The sequence below is a fragment of the Anas platyrhynchos genome, chromosome 3 (genome assembly GCF_047663525.1).
Source record: "Anas platyrhynchos isolate ZD024472 breed Pekin duck chromosome 3, IASCAAS_PekinDuck_T2T, whole genome shotgun sequence".
Taxonomy (NCBI): domain Eukaryota; kingdom Metazoa; phylum Chordata; class Aves; order Anseriformes; family Anatidae; genus Anas; species Anas platyrhynchos.
This window is the reverse complement of record NC_092589.1, coordinates 25082266-25103775: the sequence shown is the minus strand read 5'-3', so window position 1 is coordinate 25103775 and position 21510 is coordinate 25082266. Positions and strand designations below refer to the sequence as shown.

The following is a 21510-nucleotide window of genomic DNA, read 5'->3' as shown; positions in this document are numbered from 1 at the left end:
GGACAGGGGAGGGTCAGGCTGGGTGTTAGGAAGAGGTTCTTCACCCAGAGGGTGACTGAGCCCTGGAACAGGCTCCCTAGGGCAGTGGTCATGGCACCAAGCCTAACAGAGTTCAGTAAGTGTTTAAGCAATGCTGTCAGGCATATGGTTGGATTTTTTTGGTGGTGCTGCACAGAGTCAGCAGTTGGACTTAATGATCTTGTGGGTTCCTTCCAATTCAGAACATTCTATGATTCTATGAAAGCTTAAAAGTTCAAGGCCAAATTAGGCAGAACAAGTGGTAAGACAATTTTTTAATAGTTCATATATGAAAGCCCACTTTTTGCATTCATTTATATAGATGAAAAACTTGTCATATTCCTAATTCAAACACAATAGCTACAACCTTTTTTTTTTTTTAGTGAACTTTTTTTTTTTTTTTTTTAAAGTGCAGTTAACTCACAAATAAAAGCAAGCGAGAAATCTCAGTTTAAAACTAGTTTATGGTTACAAAGGGCCCTATTTATGGTTATGGGTGTGTGGGTTTTTAGGTTTTGTTTTGGTTGTTGTTGTTGTTCTTTAATCTGATAATTTTGTTGTTTTTGTGTAGCGTTGCTAGTCTCCTCTATTGCAAAGCAGTGCTCTTGTCCTCTTGGGATCTGCCTGTGCCTGGGATTTTTCAACCCAGACTATGACTTGTCAACCTGCACTAGAATTTAAACAATTCAGGAGGTCCATAAACTCGGTACAAACATGCTTGTACGGTGTTATTAAAGGACTTGATGTTGCCCCGAGATCCCAACGCTTGGGAAAAATCCTTTTAAAACCCGTTGCACTCGTTAACTCCTCCACCACCTCTTTGTGCCCAAAACCAGGGCTGAGACTTCCTGATTTCACAACGCGCCAGCCCCTTCGGTGACCTTTCTAGAAAGATTGCCTCAAAAGGACGGCGCAAACGAGCGCCGCCCCCTTCCCCCCTCCGCACTTTATTTATTTTATTATTTATTTATTTATTATTTTTTTTGAAGAGTGCCTCTCTGTTTCACTACGGCTCGGCCCCGGGCACGCTGCGGCCGCCTTTGTGCTGGCGGGGAGGCGGCGGGGCCGTGCGGCGCAGGCGGCCTGAGGCGAGCCCGCTCCGCCCCCCCCCCCCCCTCCGCCGCCTCAGCCCGCCGTGAGGAGGCCGCGCTCCCCACCCCTCCCCTTCCCGCACCGCGCCATCGCGCGGCAGCCAATGGCGAGGCGCCCCCCGCGATTCAAACCGCGCGGCCCAGCCAATCGGCGCGCTTGGCGCCGGGCAGGGGGGCGTGGCCGGAGGCCGGACCGTTGCGCGGCCCTAACCGTCGCTGCCGCGGCTGAGGAGGAGCGCGGCGCTCGGGGCCCGGTCGCGCTGCTCGGCGGAGGCACGGCCCGCACGGCCCGCTGCGGCCGGCAGCCAGGTAAGGGCTCGGCGGCGCCGGGAGCGGAGCGGAGGGGCGCGGACACACCCCCGCCTCCGCCGCCTGCCCGAGGGCAGCGCTCCGGCCAATCGCCGCCGCCGCCTCTCTGCGCCGGCGTCAGGGCCGCGGGGAGGCCTGGCGGGCCGGGCCCCGCTCCGCTCCGCTCCGCCGCTTGGAGGCTGCTGGAGGGCTCCCCGCGCTCGGGCCGCGCCGCTCGGCCCCCGGGGCCTCCCCTCCCTCGTGGGGGGGCGCCGAGGGGCGGCCTGGCGCGGCGCGGCCCCTCCCCTGCCCTCCCCTCCCCTCCCTTCCCCCGCGGCGGAGGCCCCGCGCCAGGCCCGGGCTGGCGGTGCGGGCGGGGCCGCCCAGCGGGGCCTGGAGGCCGGGCCTCCGCCGCCTCCGGCGTGTGGGCGCCTTCCTGTCAACAGCGCGCTGCCGGGGCTCGCGGCCGCCCCAGGGCGCTCGGGGTTCAGGCGCTTTCCCTCTCCGCTGTCAGCGGTGAAAAGCACGGCTCCGAGACCGCGGCTGGCTGGTTTTTAGCCGTTCGGTCGCTTTGTTGAGTTCAGCAGCGACTTTCCCTCTTCTGACATACACCAGCATTGAGGTGTCGCAATTAATGTGTAGAATCACGGGCTATATATGAACTTACCACAGTTCTTCCAAGAAGAAACCCCGCTATTATTTTCTTTTTTAATCTCTCAAAACACAGCACCTGCTGTGGTGTGATCTCCTAGGGACTACAAGCTGTAGTCATCTTTCTATTCGTATTTTCTTGACTGAAATACCTTTCTACATATATGGTGGGAGGGTCATTAAGAAAGACCAGTTATAGATCCTTGGGGCAACATGTTTCTCTGTTTAGTTCATGGTTCAGTCAGTAGTTATTTTCTTCTTGACCAAATTTAGGTTCCAGACATTTCTGCATTAATTCACTTGGCAGAGGATGCAAAATCCTTTTGAGCCATTTACTTAGATGCCGAGTTCCTTAACAAAGTTCATAATTATTCAAAAAAAAAAAAAAAAACCCACAAATTTCATCTTAGGAGTCATTGAGGCTACTTGCATTCAGGTACCTATCCAGTGCAGCATTTGCTGTATGAAATAATTTGTCTTTGGCGATAATTTATTTTATTCAACTCAAAGGGCTTCAAAAAAATATTTATATATATATATATTACAAAAAATATATATATAAATATTTTTTTGAAGCCCTTTGAGTTAAATAAAAGGTTTGCATAGGACCACAGTGAACAGTAAGCTGATGCCTTCTGATACACTGAAAATTATCAGGAACGTGTGTTTGAGCTTGAAAGAGTGCTAAATTCAAAATTAATTTCTAAAATGCAAGATTTTTTGTTGTTTTGTTTTTAAGGCATCCTATCTCTTTTTTTTTTTTTTTTTCCGATGCCAGTAATGATTTTTGTTATCTGAAGAGATGAAAGTTGCCTTTAAATGATGCAGGTTTTTGAAGTGGGATATATGGAATGAGGATTGCAAAGCTCCCTTGCACAGGGTACACTGGTGCAGGAGGTGGTAATTTCTGACAGGGTAACAAGTAATACTTTTTTTTTTTTTTTTAGTGTTTAAGGTTTGGCATCATTATGAAGCTTTAATATTTAGAGAAAAAATGGAAGAAACAAACTTTCCATTATTAATACTCTTCATTACTTTCAAATCAGAAAAGAATCTTTTTACTTGCTTAGATTAATTTACTAGTCTGGAATTTTGTATCACTGTGATCTATCTCAGGCTGAATAACATAACACTTTTTTTAGACTCTTCTGCTTGAACCACATTTCCTAACTTCTCAAAGCCAACTTCAGCTCCATTTGAGTGCAAGATTGGAGGAGGAAAAGGTCTTACTGCCTTTTAAAAAGAATTAAATAAGGTTTCCTTATCTTCAGTCTGTCTACTAGAACGCTGAGCTTTGAAGTTTGGCAGAGAGTTGCATTTTATTATCCCTATAAAAATGTATCTAATTTTTAAGTGATTGTTATAAATCTTAAGAACCAATTTTAAGGCATAGATCAGGTTAGGATATCTGGTGAAATTCGTGCCTGGACTTGGTATAGAGGACTAGAACTTTAGATTACGTTTGGAAGAGGAGGAGGAAGCTGTAACTGAAAGAGATTGGGGGAAGAGCTGTAGTAGACACAAACCTGTTAGAGAGAGTTGGCTTGTGGCTAAGAGAACTGGACGCAGAAACAGATGTGACATTGAGATCTAATCTTGAGCCCAAATGTGGTGATGAGGAAGTGCAACTTGTTCAGTGAACAAGGGCAGAAAAGGCAGTAACCCCCAGGGAATTAAGTAGGACCAAGGAGAGAATGAAAAGAATTTCAGATGAAAGTAGAGAAATTGTATTTCATAGAGTCGTAAGGAACAAGGTTATGCAGTTTAAGGGGGTTAAACTCTCTGGAAAGAGACAGGGTTGAATGAATTGAAATTCAGAAAGCGTAAGAAAGTAACAAGAGGTTGTGGCAAGAAACTGTTGGTAGAAAACAGATGAGCTGGAAGAGCCTGTGCCTACAGTACAAACATGGACTAGACCTCTTAAGTTTGTGGAGGTGCCAGTTTTACTGATTGGCAAGCAGCAGTGAAATTAACTGATAAAACTTACTGTCTTAACTTCCTGAAATATTATACAGCGAAGAGGATGGTCAGCTATTTCTGTTCTGAAGCAAATCACGATATTAACAGGAAATGAGGCAATTTTGCTGAGTTCTTGTTTTCTTTCTGATGTGGAGACCTACACAGGTATAAAATGTACCAACAGCAGGAACATCAGGCAGTGCCAAAATTAAAGCTGACTGAACAGCCTTCTTTAGCTCTACCCCCAGTGCGTTATGATGGTTTGCCAAAGAACCTGATTTTTTGCTGCAGGTTAGTTAATGTGTAATGAATGAGTATCTAGTTCAATATTTGTTTTCCAATCATTTTGTGGGGCTTCACATAGTAAACAAGATTTAAAAAATGCTTTGAAACAGAAACTTTTGCTGATTTTTTTTTTTCCTATTTCAAGTTCCAAAGTTCATTATACACATAGTGATAGCATGTAAGTTTATGTGTATTTTACCCTAGATTAGTAAGATACCCTCACTCAATGTTGAGACCTGAGTCAGAATTTCAAGTAATAAGAATACCTTTTAGTATAGTTACTTATTTTTAGATGGCAATAGCTTAATATCAGGAACTTTTCAAAGTATTTCAAAGGGCTTTATATTTAAAAGCATGATTTCAAGTTACAGTTTTCTCAGTACACCAGCATAGGGGACTAAGGGCAGTAGTCAGTTAAGCCATATTCTGCTAAAATCAAGTAAAAACCTTATGGTGCAGACAGGGGTGAAATAGGTGGAAAAGAGAAAATATTCAATCCAGATAGGAGCCAGAATTCAGGTGTTCCCTAGCTTTCGAATGTTTGGTGTAACAAATTGAAAAGCATAAGTAATGCGGCTAATCACAGAATCATAAAATGGTTTGGGTCGGAAGGTCCCCATAAAGATCCCTTAATTCCAACCCCCCTGCTGTGGGTAGGAGCACCTTCCACTGGACCAGATTGTCCAAAGCCCCATTGAACCAGCCTTGAAAACTTCCAGGGATGGGGCATCCACAACTTCTCTGGGCAACCTGGGCAAGTAACGTGTATGGAATAGACTGGTTAAAATACTAACATGTTATTTTCGCATTTAGGGATGAATGCGTATGTAATTTTTTAGAACCACAGAAAAGGAGGGTTAGAGGATGTTTAGATGTCATCTCATTTACTTTTTTTCCCCGCTCTAGATAGAATCAACTACATATATGTACTGGGTCAAATATATAGCCTGCTTTTGGTGGTCTTTGATGGAGATTATGTAGAAGAATTATCTAGATGTACTATTAATGCATTTGGAACATTTTTCGTAGCATCTAACTACAGTCTTTGATCTATTTTAAACCTTTTTCTTCTGTCTAGTATTTGGGAAATATATCACTTTTTTTTTTTAATCAGGAAGCTTTTTGCATATTTAAGCTGAAGAGTTGTTTACTTTAAAGCTTCCCTCTTCCAGCCTAAATCATGTGTAGACAGTAGGGGAAAAAAATAAGCTTAATATTTGGACGTCATAACTATTAACTTACTTATTTTCTAGGATTTGGAAAATGCCGAACCGAAGGTTTGCTGATGGCGAGGTGGTGATGGGTCGTTGGCCAGGAAGTGTCCTGTATTATGAAGTACAAGTGACTAATTATGATGATGTTACTCATCTTTATACCGTTAAGTACAAAGATGGGACTGAACTTGCTTTGAAAGAAAGTGATATAAAGGTGAGTATGCCTTCATAGAGATAACAGTATTGCTAATGGAAGGTTGTATTGATTTTTGTGATGTAGATAAGAATACAACTTCTGATTGGATAGTTGTTTTGCAAATTTTTCATTAACTGTCTCCAAGGAATTGGTGCTAAACAATAGTTCTTCATTAAGGGATATCTCAAGTTCAGCACACTGTCCATGGTTTTAAAGAAGCATCATTATTTTCTTTAAGTTGTAAAAGCAGTGATACCTTTGGGGTGAAAAACGTCCTTCAGGAACTCTATAATACAGAGATTGCTTATAAAAATTATTTTCAGGTACCTTGGAAAGCCAGTAATTAGAGGCTTGATATTAATGTAGGTGAACTATACTTTTACCTTTTACTGGCAGTGTGTGTGAGCAACTGCCTTCTTTTTGGGCTTGAGCTAGAAAAAGTTGTTCATTGCTTTAAGAGTTTCTAACTTGTTTACTTTGTTTGCAGGTTAGCTAACTCTAACTGAGAAAGTACCTTCCTTTGTTGTAAAGCGTTTGTGTCTTATGAAAGTTGTATTGTGTAAATGTTACATGACAAAATCAGAATTACAGACTCCACTGAGAAATTAAAATGTATACTTGTGGGGAAAACCTTATGGAATCACTTTTCATATCTAATATAATGATTTTTAGCTGACTTAATTTTTTTACATTTGAGTTGTGTTGCATTATGCAGATCATTGCATCTTGACATGGCAAATGTATTAATAAAGCCAAGTAAATGAAATAGTAGCCTTAATAGAAGTCATATACAAAGGCTTAAGTGAATAGTAGGCTTATGAGTTTGGTGCTCACATTTATATTGTCCTGATTTCTGTAGCTTTGACAGGAATTGTCAGCAGTTGGACTTTGGACAGAATTATTTAGGTATTACCAGCAAAATGAGTGTGCTATAATTACTCTTTCTTAACACTGTCATACAGTATCTATTAAAAAAATAAAAAGATAGCTCTGTGAAACTAAATGCCAGAGTCGTCTTCACAAAAAAATAATGCTTCGAAAGCTATTCTTTGGAGTGTCTAAGACAAGATTTTGCTTTCTTCCCCTTTTTCTGTTAGTCCCAATCATCGTTCAAGCCCAGGAAGAGCCAGTCTTCTTCAAGTTCTCCTTCCAGAAGAAGTACTAGCAGGTCACGATCTAGATCTCCTGGTCGGCCAGCAAAAGGCAGACGCCGTTCTTCTTCCCAAAGCAGAGAACGTAAAGATGACAAAAAGAAAATTATTCAGGAAACCAATTTAGCTCTACTGGTATTGTTTTGCTTGCTTGTTTGTTCTTGGTTGCAGCATCACTTTTTTCCCCAAAAACATATTTTTATGCATACTGGGTTTATTACTATCAGAGCCAGGTGTACTTCATGTTTCCTGAGCAACGTAATTAGCTGCAAAAATGTATCATAGAAATGCCTTATTACTTAGCAAATAGGCTTTCTAGCTTTCCAAGTTGTGAAGAAATCATTGAAATCTTCTGTGTGAATTTGGTGGTACTGTAAACAGTGTTTCTTCCGCCCCATGTAGTCTTAAGATGTCTTCACATGAATACCTGTCTGAGATGTGGTCCCTAGAACTGGAAATTATTTTGCTATTTGCTATTGAAAATAGATCTTAGTTTTAGTTGGGCTTAAACTAAACCAAACCACCTTAAATTAAATGGACCATGTGTTCGTTTTAAGTAGCTTGTAGCCAGCGGTTACACTTTGGACAAAAAGATTAAAAGCCATAAGGACAACGATATTTTAATTGAGAAGTTGGATTGATCTGTTTTTTTGTTTTTTTTTTTTATGACTGTAATGACCTGGTCCTTTTATACAAAGCTTGTGTTAAAATAAAACACAACAATGAGTTGTCTTCCTTCAGTTGTATAGACTAGAGTGTTTTTTGAAGAGAATTTCTTAGAAGGTTGTTTAATAGAAAACCCAACTTTCACACTCCTGCATAGCACTGCCATGTACAGGACTCTAAAATTTCCTCTGTTTTAATAATGTTACTAAATATGCATGTATTTTGTACTTGGCACTTCCTACTGATGAATTAAAAATAGTGTTTCCAAGTTACCTCTTAATTCCACTCTTAATTAAAAAAAGCAAAAAGCATAGCAACCTTTTCCTTTTTTTAAATGGCTTTTCTTCCCTTCTTTGTGAGCTGAAACTGTCTGTGCTTAGGATGTTGAACCTGCTTGTTTTCATGTGGAGGAAACCAGAGCAGTTTCAGTTGAAACAAACTAGATCCTTAGTGTCCTTAATTGTTCACTTTATACTTGCACTTAATGGAGATAAAATTTTCAGAAAGCTAAAATTATATTTCTTTTAACCAGAAACCAAGTGAGAACAACACCAGAAGGTACAATGGTGAACCTGACAGCACAGAGAGAAATGACACATCCAGCAAAATCTTGGAGGTATAACTGCAGAGAACGTTGTCTTATGTTTTAATGTTTGTCCACAGAAAGTGAATTTTTCAGTCAAATCAGTTCTTTATTCCTGGTGGCTAGCTAATGCATGGAGCAGAATAACTGATGGTTAGACCAGAAGGGAAGAGGGTGGGAATGGATAACCCATACTGGAACAGATACTGAGTATTTAATTTTGCTTACATGATTGCAGTGATAGTGGGTTTAGTGGGTTCTTAATTTAAAATGTATGTTTAAGTAGTGTGTAGAAGTAGAATATATTGTATATTGTTCTGTTACAATGAATAATGTCCTGAGTAAAATAAGGTAAAGTAACTAGATGATCTTAGTAAAATCTTTTCATTCATGCGTTATCAGCAAAAATTGAAACCAGACCTGGAAATAGAGCGTGTGCTTGATAAGTACAGCTTGCGTCCAAGAGAAGAGGAAAAGAAAAAAGAAGAGATATATTCAGAGAAAAAGGTTTTTGAGATGGTAAAAACTACTGAGAAAGTATCATCAAAAACAAAAGAGCTGGAGTTTGGTGGAAGATTTGGTATGTGTGCAAATTTTAGTAATAGTAGAACGTCACATTTTTTAGTTATTGACCATACTGTCCTATGAAGGACTGTTTTTCCTGTTTCTGGGCCCTAGTTGCAGATTCCAGAATCATATGACAGTGCTTCAGCGACAGTCTAGAGTGATTTTGGTAAAAGTCAAAGAAGTGCTCTAACATATGGTTCTCTAGTGAAATGTTGTGGAGATCTTGATCCTGCACAGTGCGATTTGAGTATTTTATAAATCTTATTGGAAGTAACTAGCAAAGTTTTTTACATTTTTAAAGCTAAGTGCTTCAAACCTGGTAGTTTGATTCGTGATTCTTTATACTTTTTTTGTTGTTGTTTTGACAGTTTTAAAGGGATGTAATGGATGCAATCCTTTGGGTTGGTTATGTGACCCCCTGTGGGAGTGAGAGGAATGTCTCTATCATGTGACTGAGGGATTGCTGCTGTCTTGTTGTAGGAATAGATGATTTCTTTGCTACTGATGTTAGTATCAAGCTTTATTAGTGGGATTGAAAGTAGTTTTTTTTTAATTTTCCCATGCTTATCTTCTAATATTGCGTTATGTCTGTTTACAGGAACCTTCGTGCTGATATTTTTCCTACCTGCTACTGTATTCTACTTGCTGTTGATGTGTGAACAAGACGACCCCAGCCTTATGAACTTCCCTCCTCCTATGCCAGCACTTGAAAGTCTCTGGGAAGCTAGGGTGTTTGGTGTCTTTCTTCTGTGGTTTTTCCTTCAAGCTCTGTTCTACTTACTGCCGATTGGAAAGGTAAGCTATTCAGTAGCAATTGTGTCTTTATGGATAGTTGATTTGTGAGTTAGGCTGAAAGATGAGGTATGTTCATAATGCAGTGATTTTTGAAAGCAAATTAATATATTTTTCATATTAAACTGACAGATAGCTACTGCTGATTTCTGTAAGCTTAAGAGAACACAGTTTGTTAGGAAATTAATGGCTATGCATTTCATAAGTTCTATAGTGGAAGAGGCAGAAAGCATAACATAGCAATTCAAAGCATGGATAAAATTTACGTAGCAGAATTCTAGAAGAATTCCAGGTATCTGACTTTTAAACCCGAAGACTGTTTACCCAGTTTCAGTTACTGATATCCAGTAGAAAAAAACTTCCCAGAAATTAAGATTACTTTCTAAAGCATGGAAGATCATATTAACTATTCTAGCCATATTAATCAGGCAAATGGTCTATTACAGTCTTCTTGTGACTTAAGGGATATTGCCAGGTTCTGAAAGAATACTAGAATAAATAGATCAGTCTGTCAAATTGTTCTGTTGGTACACCTGTTAAAAATGAGTGGAGCTGCTGCTCTGTTTTCTTGATGCTAGGAATAAGATTTTTTTTATTTGAAACTGGTACCCTTTTTCTTTTGATGTCCAAAGTGTGCTTTTAAAAGCAGTGCATGGTCTTGAGATTTGAATACATCCAACTAGTTAACTTGATTTGTGGTGGTGATGATGGAGATGTCCGTGATTGTCCTTCCCTTTCCAGTGCTCTCAAAGTATTTTGTTGAAACATTATTGTTTTGTCCTTCCTAGGTTGTGGAAGGCCTACCTCTTTCAAATGGAACAAAACTGCAGTACAGGATAAATGGTAAGATGTGCTCGTTCTGAAATTTGAACCCCCTACCTGATTTGTAGTGCTCAGTACCACAAATTAATGATAACAAATGAAGAAAGATGCACTCAGTAGTTAAACTAGGTATCTGTTGTAAATTTATCATGAAACATGAGGCTCTTCGTGGAGCAGGATGGTTAGTAATGAAGGAACTAACTGCCACAAGAGCAAGGCATTAGATTATGCAGGGCATCTGGTTTACCATCCAGCTGTGCTTGGTGACACTTGTCATATTCATTACTTAATTGCTAAATAGGCAGTTACCTATTGGATTGTTAAGAATGCTTGTGTAACAATGACTGTTACTTGAAAGGAGATGTTCAGGAATGATCTGAAGAAATGTTATCCCATGTTTCTTAGGTCATCTTTTTGGATGTCTGATTTACAGACTAGTAAAAAGTATGTTGTAGTTGACAGGCAAGAAGAACATCCGAGATCAAAGAACAGTTCTGAGTCTTTATTCAGCTATGATTTCACTTCCTATTTATCAGGCAAGTTTCTCACCTAAGGTTAGAGTATGGACCCTTGAGCAGTCCTGCTTTTCCTGGCTTAAAGAGGAAAGTGTAGTTTGATGCCTCACCAGGTATTCCAGACCACCTATTTGATTGATAGTCAGTTCAAAGACACTGCCTGTTGGTAAAAGAATTAAAGTATTACATTAATAAGTTCAATGGTGTTTTGTCATAGTCTTGTAAGATGCACCATTTTTAAATCTCGCTTTAAGATGGAATAGGGCTACAATACTGGTAAACACTTAAATCTCAGAAGTAAATATGCAGACAGGTAGGACTGGGTAGATTCTAAGAATGACTTAACTTTTTTTTTTAAATTTTTGCTAATATGGTTTTCTTCTACATCCTTTAGGGTTTTATGCTTTTGTTTTGACTGCTGCAATTATTGGAATATTATTATATTTTCAATTCGAACTTCATTATTTGTACGAACACTTCCTGCAGTTCGCAGTATCAGCTGCAGTTTTTTCTATGGGATTGAGCATTTATCTGTATATCCGGTCCCTGAAAGCACCTGAGGAAGACCTAGCACCAGGTGGAAATTCTGGTGAGTTAATATTTTGGATAATTTCCCTACAGTTATTTGCTACTGTTTTGTATTTATGAATTAAAGGTTAGATTTAAGGCAGGTTATTGTAGTACTGACTCTTTCTTTTTCCAAATGCAGTGTTAATGTTGCAAGTTGGCATTTTTGTTCATATGCAGATACTGTAAAACACTTAAATTTTTTTGTTGGATTATCTTGCACAAGTTACTGTTATGGGTAAACCCCAGCAAGAAGCTAACTACCATGCATGCATTTGCTCACTCTCCCTGTTTGTGTGGGGAAGAGAATCAGAAGGGCAAAAGTGGAAAAAACTCATGGGCCTGAGATAAAGACAAGTAAAAGAGGGAGAAGAAAAAAAAAAAAAAGGGGGTGGGGGGGGGGAAAAGGCAAAAAGCAATTGCTTGCCACCAGCCAACTGATGCTGAGCCAGTCCCTGAGTAATGGCGAGTAATGGCAACCTCTGGCAAGTCCCCCATACTCCTCCTACCCCCCTTTTTCCCCTTTAATTTTTCTGAGCATGATGTTGCATTATATGGAATATTGCTTTGGTCAGTTTGGGTCACCTGTCCCCAGCTTTGTTCCCTCCCAGACTCTTCTCTGCACCCAACCTATGTGCGGGGAGGGGCAGAGTGAAAAAATAAAAGAAACCTAGATGCCATATTAGCATTATTCAACAATAGCTAAAATGTGTTATCAACATTGTTTTGGTCACAAATCCAAAACTTGGCACCATAGAAGTTACTTTAAAGAAAATTAATTATATCCCAGCCAAAACTGGCACACTATATCCACCCAAACTGGTACACTTAAAAATGTCTTGGCTGGTCTAGTCCTGTACTTAGAGAAAAGAGTTTTGATTTTGTTTTTTGATTTTTCTGTATTTGTGAAGAGGCTTATATAGTTATCTTCATAGTACCCCAGTTGGTGGGACTTTTCCAGAAACGACTGGAAGGAAAAACTGAAAAGACATTTCAGTTAAGACATTAAGACATTCTGGCAGTGGGAAGTCAGGTACAGAACTAGAAGTAACAGTGGTTGTTAGCTGTTAACTCAGTGCAGGGTGTCTAGAAGTTCAGGTAATATTTTCCTTGTCCTTCTCTTGATAACGCGGGTTGTTGTCATGGCTAAAGGAATTATTCGCAGAGAAGAGTAAAGAAGTAGGAAGAAAAGTGGAATAACTTGGTATTAAGATCAACATGGATGATCTTCAGGATAAGGCTGAAAACAGGGAATAAAGTCAAAGAGATAAGACTACAGTAACTTCTGAAGCGTTTAGCCCTTCTAATAAATAAGATACCTGCATCTCTTAAAATACAAACCATTGCTTCATACTTTGCATATACTCTCAAATATTTTTTGCCAAAATGTTGCTTTTTTATTTATAATGACAGTACTTTTAGTATAGAGTAGCAAGTGCCTTATAGGGAATATAGTGATGGATAAAAGGACTGATATTTCTAACAAGGAGCGTGTCTCATCTGCAGGGTATCTTGTTTATGACTTCTTTACTGGACATGAATTGAACCCTCGTATTGGGAGTTTTGACCTCAAATACTTCTGTGAGTTGCGTCCAGGATTAATTGGCTGGGTGAGTCAGTAATCTGAGCTACTTCGTGACTTTTTTCCATGATAGATGCTAAGAATACGATATTTACTTAAAAACAGGAAAAATACTTATATGATTTTCTGTTGATAAATTTGTAATGACCATTTTTATTTACTTTAGACAACTCCTATGCATCTTCGCTTTGTGAAAAATGAAAGCAGCTTTTTAAAGTACTCATATGCTGAAGCTACTGCTTCAGAAAATTGGTTAGTTACAAACTGTTGTCTGAATGGATTTTTCCTTTTTTTTTCTAAATTTACGTATCAGTCAAAACCATCTGTATTAAAATGTACTATAGTATGATAGAAAAAACACTTTTACAAGGAAAACTTGTAATCAAATATTTTTTTTAACTAGGTTGTTATAAACTTGGTGATGCTCTTGGCTGAGATGAAGATACATAATCAGAGTATGCCATCTCTGTCAATGATACTCGTGAACAGCTTTCAGCTTCTTTATGTGGTAGATGCTCTTTGGAATGAGGTAAATAAGCCTTCAACCCTGTATTAAACTGAAACCGTTTCTAATTGCAGTGTTTACATAATGAGGCTTTGTGAATTCTAAATTGCATCTTCCATGTTTCTAGGAAGCTGTTCTGACTACAATGGATATTACCCATGATGGATTTGGATTCATGCTTGCATTTGGAGATTTGGTATGGGTTCCATTTGTCTACAGTCTGCAGGCCTTCTATTTAGTTGGACATCCTACTGCAATTTCTTGGCCTGCTGCTGCTGCAATTATTATTCTGAATGGTAAGTTATAGTAGATGTTAACGTTACTGATAGTGACAATGTAGTACTAACTGTTAATTTGAGTTGTAAGGTGGGGGAGCTTCCACTGGGATGCAGTAATCATATTTTCTCTGTTAAGCACAGTTGGAGGACGCATGTGTTTGGCTATTGTTTAAAACAAAGAATGTGATATGATATTATTAAAGGAAGGATAAAGGAGAATCTGGACACCTATCTTGTTCGGTTGAGAAACATTTTTAGATGGATACAGTCTAGACAGAGTTACAAATTAAAAAGCATAGAATAGAGTGTTGCAGTTGCGTTTTAAAATCACATCTGGAAAAGTATTGCTTCCTACTTTGAGTGTTTCTTCTAAAAATAACAAAAAAAACCCTGTTGGCTACAGTTTATTGAAGCTAGGGGAAAAGAGGTTTTGCTGTTTGTTTTTGTTAATTTTTATCTCCTTCCCCAATGCCCATAGGAATAGGCATTATTTCCACACATCTCAGTGGAAATAATCTTCCAGCTGAGAACTTGAGAATGGATCTCGTGTCTTCAGGGGACCTTAGATTTGCACCAGTGTGGCCTTCTAGTTTGTTCCTTTTATCTAAGTAGTGAACTTGAAATAAAAAGTTAATTGTGAGCTTGACAAAATTGAAACATTTAGCAAAGGCATACATTTAATGTGTGTGATCCTCTTCAGATATAAATCTAAAGCTTGATGCAAAAATACAGCTCCTGCTAAATCTTAGAAGTTGATCATTAACTTGTGAAAGCATACAGAACACAGTTTTGCAGTAGCATTTCTGCCTTGCCAAAGCTCTGAGAACTGGAGAATGTCTTTTCCTCAGAGACATAACTGATTTCAATGTAATAAGACGGACAGAAGGCATATGAATGCTTTTGAAGGTCAGGAAACAGAAAACACAGAATAAGCAAAATAATTTTTTTTTTTTCAGGTATTGGGTATTACATATTCCGTAGTGCAAATTCTCAGAAAAATAGTTTCCGAAGGAATCCAGCAGATCCCAAATTGGCCTGTAAGTGCATTTTTTTGATCAATTGCTTTACAGTGTCTCTTTTGGAATATTGATGTGCATGTTTCAGTTGTTGTATTGACTACAATACTCTCTTCACAGATCTGAAATTCATACCCACTGCAACTGGAAAAGGGCTTCTTGTTACAGGTTGGTGGGGCTTTGTCCGTCACCCTAATTATCTCGGTGACATCATCATGGCATTAGCATGGTCCCTACCCTGTGGTAAGTTCCTAAAATGAAAGTGGATTTTATTTACATGGTTTTGGCATCTGACTGGTTTTGAAATGCAAAGTGATAATTATGAGATGATAAAAGCTGGAATTAAGTGAATGGCAGTTTTACGTGTTGCAAGGTTGATATGACACCTATTTTCTCTTAAATCTTCTCCTTTATATCTTAATATAGATTTGACAATTAGTTCTGACACTTGGTCATTATTGAATGCTGGGGTTTGTTTGCTAATAAATTCTTACTTTTTTCGTTTTAAGGCTACTAGCTGTGCTATAGTGTTTCCATGCAGAGTTTCTAAAAAGTTGCAAAGTTCATTCAAGTGAGAAAAATGGCTTTGGGCTCCTCACTTGCCTGAAGGCAATAATAAATGAATAAATACAAACACATATGTGTATAAAACACATAAATCAAAACACAAAAAAGAGCGTGGCAGGTCGTCTGAGGCAGACCTACTCCACCTCGTGGCACAATTGGCTTTTTGCAGGCTGTGAGACTTACAGAGTTACAAAAGAGTGGGTCTTTGACCAAGTGGTTAGGGCCTTGACCAGGAGCATCAGCAAGGACAGGCTGCTGGAGTTGAAGTGTACCTCCAGACATATTGGACTTTAATTGAAACTAGGCAATACTGGTTAGCATATACACTTGCAGACTGTATCTTGGAAGAGGATTCCTACACAAAAATGATGGACTTGAGTTCTCTGCCAGTAACTGCTTGGGGGAAGTGGGAGGGAAGTTTAGTGTGCTCTGAGCAAAGGTAGAGTTTACTATTTACCTCCAAAACAGAGAAAACCCTGGTGGGCTCGTAAGTGGCAGCCCTGTGCTGCAGAAGCTTAACTATTTGTGTGCTTGATAGCTAAAGAACTTAGATATTGGACAGCTTTACAGACATTGAGAGAGAAGTTGGTGGATTTTAAGACTATGAATTTTAAGGATTATTACTTGGGGAGGGGCGCATTTGTGTGCAAATATGTCACAATATTTGTACCATCCCGATGAATGTTTGATACTCTACAATGAGTAAAAGGTGCTTCACTTTGTAATGAGTTTATGTCAACACGTTAATAACTAAAATTTTTGGTATTTTTAATGTATTAAAAATGATGTTCCTCACATTTTTTTTCTGCAGGTTTTAATCACATTTTGCCATATTTCTATGTGATTTATTTCATCTGCTTGCTTGTTCATCGGGAAGCTCGTGATGAACATCATTGTAAGAAAAAGTATGGCTTGGCATGGGAAAGGTATTGTCGGCGCGTACCATACCGCATATTTCCTTACATTTACTAGAGCGCTCCAGATACCTGTTTTGCAAATTACTTCTAAAGTTTCTTTGCAAATAAAAATATACCTCTTACCTTTGCACTTGGTCAATTTATTTAGGCTTTAAAAAAAAAAAAAGTGACCAAACAATTGAGTGCATCAATGAGTATTTGCAAGTAATCCTAAATACGTGAGTTATGTGAACTGACTGTCTGTGACCTCAATTTAAAAAAAAATATTGTGAATTTTAAAAAGTCTTGGAGCCCTAATTTTTCAAGTTAAATTTTATTTAGAATCCTGAGTTTACACATTTTTTTATTACGTTAATTAAGCACTGTGATGTAAAGTATATTATTTTCTTAATACAATAAATATGGAAGTTCCACCCAGATAATTTTTTGGTGTTACTTGTACCATCTAACTTCAGATGTCTGACTTACTTGCCTGAATTGGAGGAGCAGGCAATGCTTTTTGGTCAGTGTAGCCACAGGTGGAAAATTCAGCCCCTGCAAGATTCCTCCCCCTTCTAGCTTTTTTGTTAGTGGGATTTTTGGTCAGGAAGGTTCAGGTGCCCCCTTCTGACCAGTGGCTGTAGAAGGGATGAATGAACAGAATGAGGAGGAGGGCACAAATGCTTCCTCGTTATTCCTGAGGCAACTTCAACAGGGGCCAAGAGGGACTCTGTGCTGCCCCTGGCCCCGTCTAGAGGGACGCCACACTTCTGGCTCAGATTCCTGAAGGTAGATGATACAAGCGCTCACTTCAGCTGCAAATGGAGCTGAAGAAGTGAGTAGCGAATCCTAATCCTGCATCTAGAAACAAACACAGGGGTAGCAAAAGTTGCAATGATGCATGATTGAAAAGAGTAAAATGACCACAGTTGGCTTATTCCAATCTTTGTAAAATATGTCTTAATGTACCATAGCATTTACTGAGTGTGTATAATAAAGCTTCCACGTTTTTGCTGTACAGTGTTTGGATTTGAAAATGTGATAACCTTTTTAGGAGCAGGAGACATTTTTTAACTAAATCAATTTCCAGCCATTAAAAAAAAGTTCATTTAATAAAGATTTTTGTAAATTAATGTATTAATTCTCAAAACAATTGAAGTGTTCATGACAGATATGCTATGAAAATGTAGGAAGTGCTCCTCATTCCAAAGTTTTTTTTTTTGAATTTGGCATTGCTACCTCATATGTAGGTTTTGCCTTTTGTACTGTTGCAGATAGAGAAAATAGCTATTTTTTGCTACTGCTATTTAAAACGTTTTTTACATGAGCCTGTGGTTTAACTTGACCACTTCCTAATATATTTTTGTATATATTTGACTTTTTAACTGATGTATGTGTTCTAGTCATTAGCTGTGTTCTTTGTCTAACTGGCTGTAAATCAGATGCCATTTCAGTATTTACTTAAGTAGAATAATTTTATATTTTACTGAAATAATCTTGTATTGATTAACTAGAACTACTATTCTGTCTTCACAACTGATAACTTTTCGCATACTTCATAAGTGAGGTTTATAGCACAAATTCTCTCAAAGCTTATTAGAATCTTAAATGTGTAGTAGAGAAGGAATTGCAGGTACATTTGCAGTTGCTTGTGGGAAGGTTGTTAACAAATCAGAATGATGCTATTTTTAATTATGGTCAGTTCTCTTGAAATGTTGATGTAATTGAAATTTAGCATGTGGAGCTTCTTTTTTTTTTTAATTAAAAACCCTCTTTTTGTACACAGACATTTTTAATGGTAATTGTACATTTAAAGTGTATATAATGTAGCTTGCTGAGCTTGATTTTTGAGTGTCTTCAGAAAATCTGTATTTTAATGTTGTAAGGAAAATGTTTTAGGACAAGTACATTGCTTGCTGGAAAAAGAGCAGTGCCTGTAACAACACTGAAGAGCATTCACTCCTGTGAAGTAGCAGATGAAACTGGGATTATTTTTTTATGATTGCTCAGTGGGTTAATGGGAAACGTAGCAATCATTTATCTGCACGAGCTGCTGTTTTAACTGCAGCTGGTGTTTTAAAAATATACTGGAGCTGGGGACGTTTTAACTCACCCTGTGAACTCTGAGATGCTACTGCCATCCCAATTTTATCTGTTGCCATACAAGATTATTAAAATGTAATTCAGACTCCTTTTCTTTCAGAAACAGATCTTGATTGATAATAACTTGAGTTTGTTCATTTACATGCTGAGTTTTATGTGAATTTGATTTTGAAGTAATTGTTTTTAATACAAACAAGCCTATAAGCTAAAATAAAGCTCTTGCTTAAAATTTTGTAGTACATTTTTTTTGCGAGTTTATGGTGGTGTCTGATTAAAAACTCACAATGGAAAACGTGCGTCTTTACCTAGTAACATGAATCAAAGGTCCTTTCTCACTGGTGGTTTTTCTCTGGCAATTTCAAGAAGAGTAGATCGATCCATTTAAAAGATCTCAGTTTCTTTTTTTTCAGGACTAGGGACGCGGTTGTCCCTCTGTGCTCGGCTCTGGTGAGGCCACGCCTCGAGCACTGTGTTCAGCGAAGACGTCGAGGTGCTGGAGTGTGTCCGGAGAAGGGCTCTGAAGCTTGTTCGGGTTTAGAGAACAAGTCTTGTGAGGAGCAGCTGAGGGAGCTGGGGTTGTTCAGCCTGGAGAAAAGGAGGCTCAGGGGAGACCTTCCTGTGCTCTACAGGAAGCTGAAAGGAGGCTCCAGAGAGGTGGAGATGGTTCTCTTCTCCCAAGCCCCAAGTGACAAGACAAGAACAAAACACCTGAAGTTGTACCAGGGGAGGTTTTGGTTGGTTATTACGAAAAATGTCTTCACCGAAAGACTTGCTCTGGTGGGTTTACGTGGCAAGGTTTTGGTAGCAGGGGGCCATAGGGGTGGCTTCTGTGAGAAGAATCTAGAAGCTGCCCCGTGTTAGATAAGGGCTCCACTGCTGGCCAGAGCCAAGCCAAGAAATGATGTCGTTTGTGCCTCTGTGAGAGCATATTGAAGAAAGGGGGAAAAAAATCACAACAACAAAAGGCTGCTTCACAGGGAGAAAGAGGAGTGAGCACCAGCCCTGCAGCTGCAGCCCCATCAGGTGAGGGCAGCAGGAGGTCCTGCAGGCAGGCAGCAGCAGTTCCCCCGCGGGCTGTGCAGGCAGAGGCCCCTGGTGGAGCAGGCTGTCCCCCTGCAGCCCATGGGTCCCCCATGGAGCAGATCTCCACGCTGCAGCCCCCCCGTGGGTGGAGGAGCCCCCGGAGGAGCAGGTGGATGTGGCCTGGAGGAGGCTGCGGCCCATGGAGAGCCCCTGCAGGAGCAGGCCCCGGGCCCGAGCTGCAGCCCGTGGAGAGGAGCCCACGCAGGAGCAGGGGTCTGGGGGGAGCTGCTGCCCAGCCATGGGGGACCCGTGCTGGAGCAGTTTGCTCCTGGGGGATGGACCCCGTGGGACGGAGCCGTGTGGGAGCAGTGCTTGAGCCCCCCCGCAGCTTTTGAAGATGTCCAAGGAGGGAGACCCCAAAACCTCTGGGCAATCTCAGGTGTCAGTGCTCAAGTCAGCTGTGCAGTGAAGAACTGCTTCCTGATGTTTGGGCATAATCAAATCAAAGAGAGGGCAATGCTCTTGAAGGCAGCATCAGATCAAAACTTTTAAATCAGAAAAGAAATGTTGCATAGATGCATGAATTGTGTTAGGACAGAATCTGTAAGAGCATCAGAAAAATTCATACATTTTCTTTATTCATCTTATGCAGCAAGAATTCCTGTGCTTGCCTGTTTAAGCGGTTACATTGTGCTAGTATTTCCCATTTGCTAAAAATGAGCAGCAGAGGGCTCCAATATGTCAGGCTTTTGTGGCAGCTTGGAAAAGTCAATACCACTCTAGGGCACAGTACAAAAGCATGCCATAAACACTCAAATAATGTCCACAGTCTGAGCTTTAGCCTAAGCCAGCTGGAACCCCTGGCACCTTTGTGGCAGGACTGACATAGGGATGGAGATTGCTTTCTATGGAAACTTTTACTTCAGTCTTTTTTTTTGGTTGATTTCTTTAGCTGATGCTTTCTTTTGCAGTGTGATGAGTGGTAACAGGTTTCACCTGGAGGACATGTGGCTTCTTTAATGTCTGTGAAGATCTGGGGTTCTGTTCCTTTAATACAGTTTATATTTTTATAAAATACTAGCAAAATGAAAGAAAATGCTTAATTAAAAAATTAAATGCTTATTTTTTATCATCAGTCTAAACTGTAGTTTGCTACAAGCTTCAGGAACTTTTCAAGTAAGAGCCTATCATTTGAGCTGCACCAGCTGTACCTTATAAAGACCTACAAGTTTTGGCTATAGTGTTCCCCCAGCTGATAATATGCCCCATACAATTTACATCAGCTTGTCCATACAATGAGCCATTATCTCATTTATTACTATAACTACAATATATATATTATATATTGCATATTGTGTTATATATTATAATTATATAATTATAATAATAAATGAAAACAAATCAATAATAAATAGTTATAACATAATATATAATGTTATATATTATATATTATAATTATATAATCATTATAATATATATAATATACATATAATCATTATATAATGATATAATGATCCCAAAGGCTACCTGCCTCCAAGATGTGATCACCCCTCGCTGAACATGCGCTCTGAATTTCTCTGAATCTATACCTTTAAACAAAAACAAGACACTTTTGAACCAATCGTAACCAAGATATGCATGACTAGAATCACTCAAGCTCCACCTAAAAGATAGAAAATAATATGAATTGGCTTACGAGAGAAAGGATGAAAGGTAAGATGCCATTGTGAAAGATACCTTCTGACTTCTGGGATCAGTCAGTGCACCGAGCCTCTCCCCCACCTTGGGATGCCTTTGGGTAAGATTTGAACATCATATATATACATATATATATATGTAATATATAAATATATATAACAAATGCCTCTGCAGGAAACTTAGTAATCTCTGTAGAGTCACTTTATACCTTTTAATGCATTTATAGCCAGGCTGCATTACTCATAATTTGGGTATTTGTATGTGCTTTGCAGACAGTATCACTGGCACTCCGAAGAACCTGTGTACCTGTTGCTTTAATAAATTGCACTTCTCATTAAATCTAGCCATGGTAGTTCTCACTGAACGCAACCAAACTGTTTAAGTGTGGCCATGGTAGTTCATGGAGCTCGACTAGATTGAGGGTTGTAGTGGTTTTACTCAGGTGGGCAGCAGAGTTCCACCACGGCTGCTCTCTCA

General features: G+C 39.4%; 1 protein-coding gene across 1 annotated transcript; it reads left to right on the top strand.

Annotated features, from left to right (window-relative positions):
- The first annotated feature begins 1267 nt into the window (after window positions 1–1267).
- Window positions 1268–16357, top strand: LBR (lamin B receptor). The gene is made up of 14 exons (XM_038176948.2): window positions 1268–1418; window positions 5546–5720; window positions 6800–6988; window positions 8052–8135; window positions 8505–8682; window positions 9268–9464; window positions 10250–10304; window positions 11193–11387; window positions 12872–12975; window positions 13351–13476; window positions 13580–13748; window positions 14687–14767; window positions 14867–14989; window positions 16125–16357. Exons 2-14 carry the CDS (start codon window positions 5556–5558, stop codon window positions 16283–16285), a joined length of 1827 nt encoding a protein of 608 aa, XP_038032876.1. The 5' UTR covers window positions 1268–1418; window positions 5546–5555; the 3' UTR covers window positions 16286–16357.
- Window positions 16358–21510: the final 5153 nt, after the last annotated feature.

Bases quoted from the DNA above. Each gene is read 5' to 3' on its own strand.
- LBR (XM_038176948.2), top strand. From the start codon at position 5,556: ATGCCGAACCGAAGGTTTGCTGATGGCGAGGTGGTGATGGGTCGTTGG. The intron at 11,388-12,871 runs GTGAGTTAATAT...TCTCATCTGCAG, and splicing joins AGCACCAGGTGGAAATTCTG to GGTATCTTGTTTATGACTTC. The intron at 13,477-13,579 runs GTAAATAAGCCT...CCATGTTTCTAG, and splicing joins TAGATGCTCTTTGGAATGAG to GAAGCTGTTCTGACTACAAT.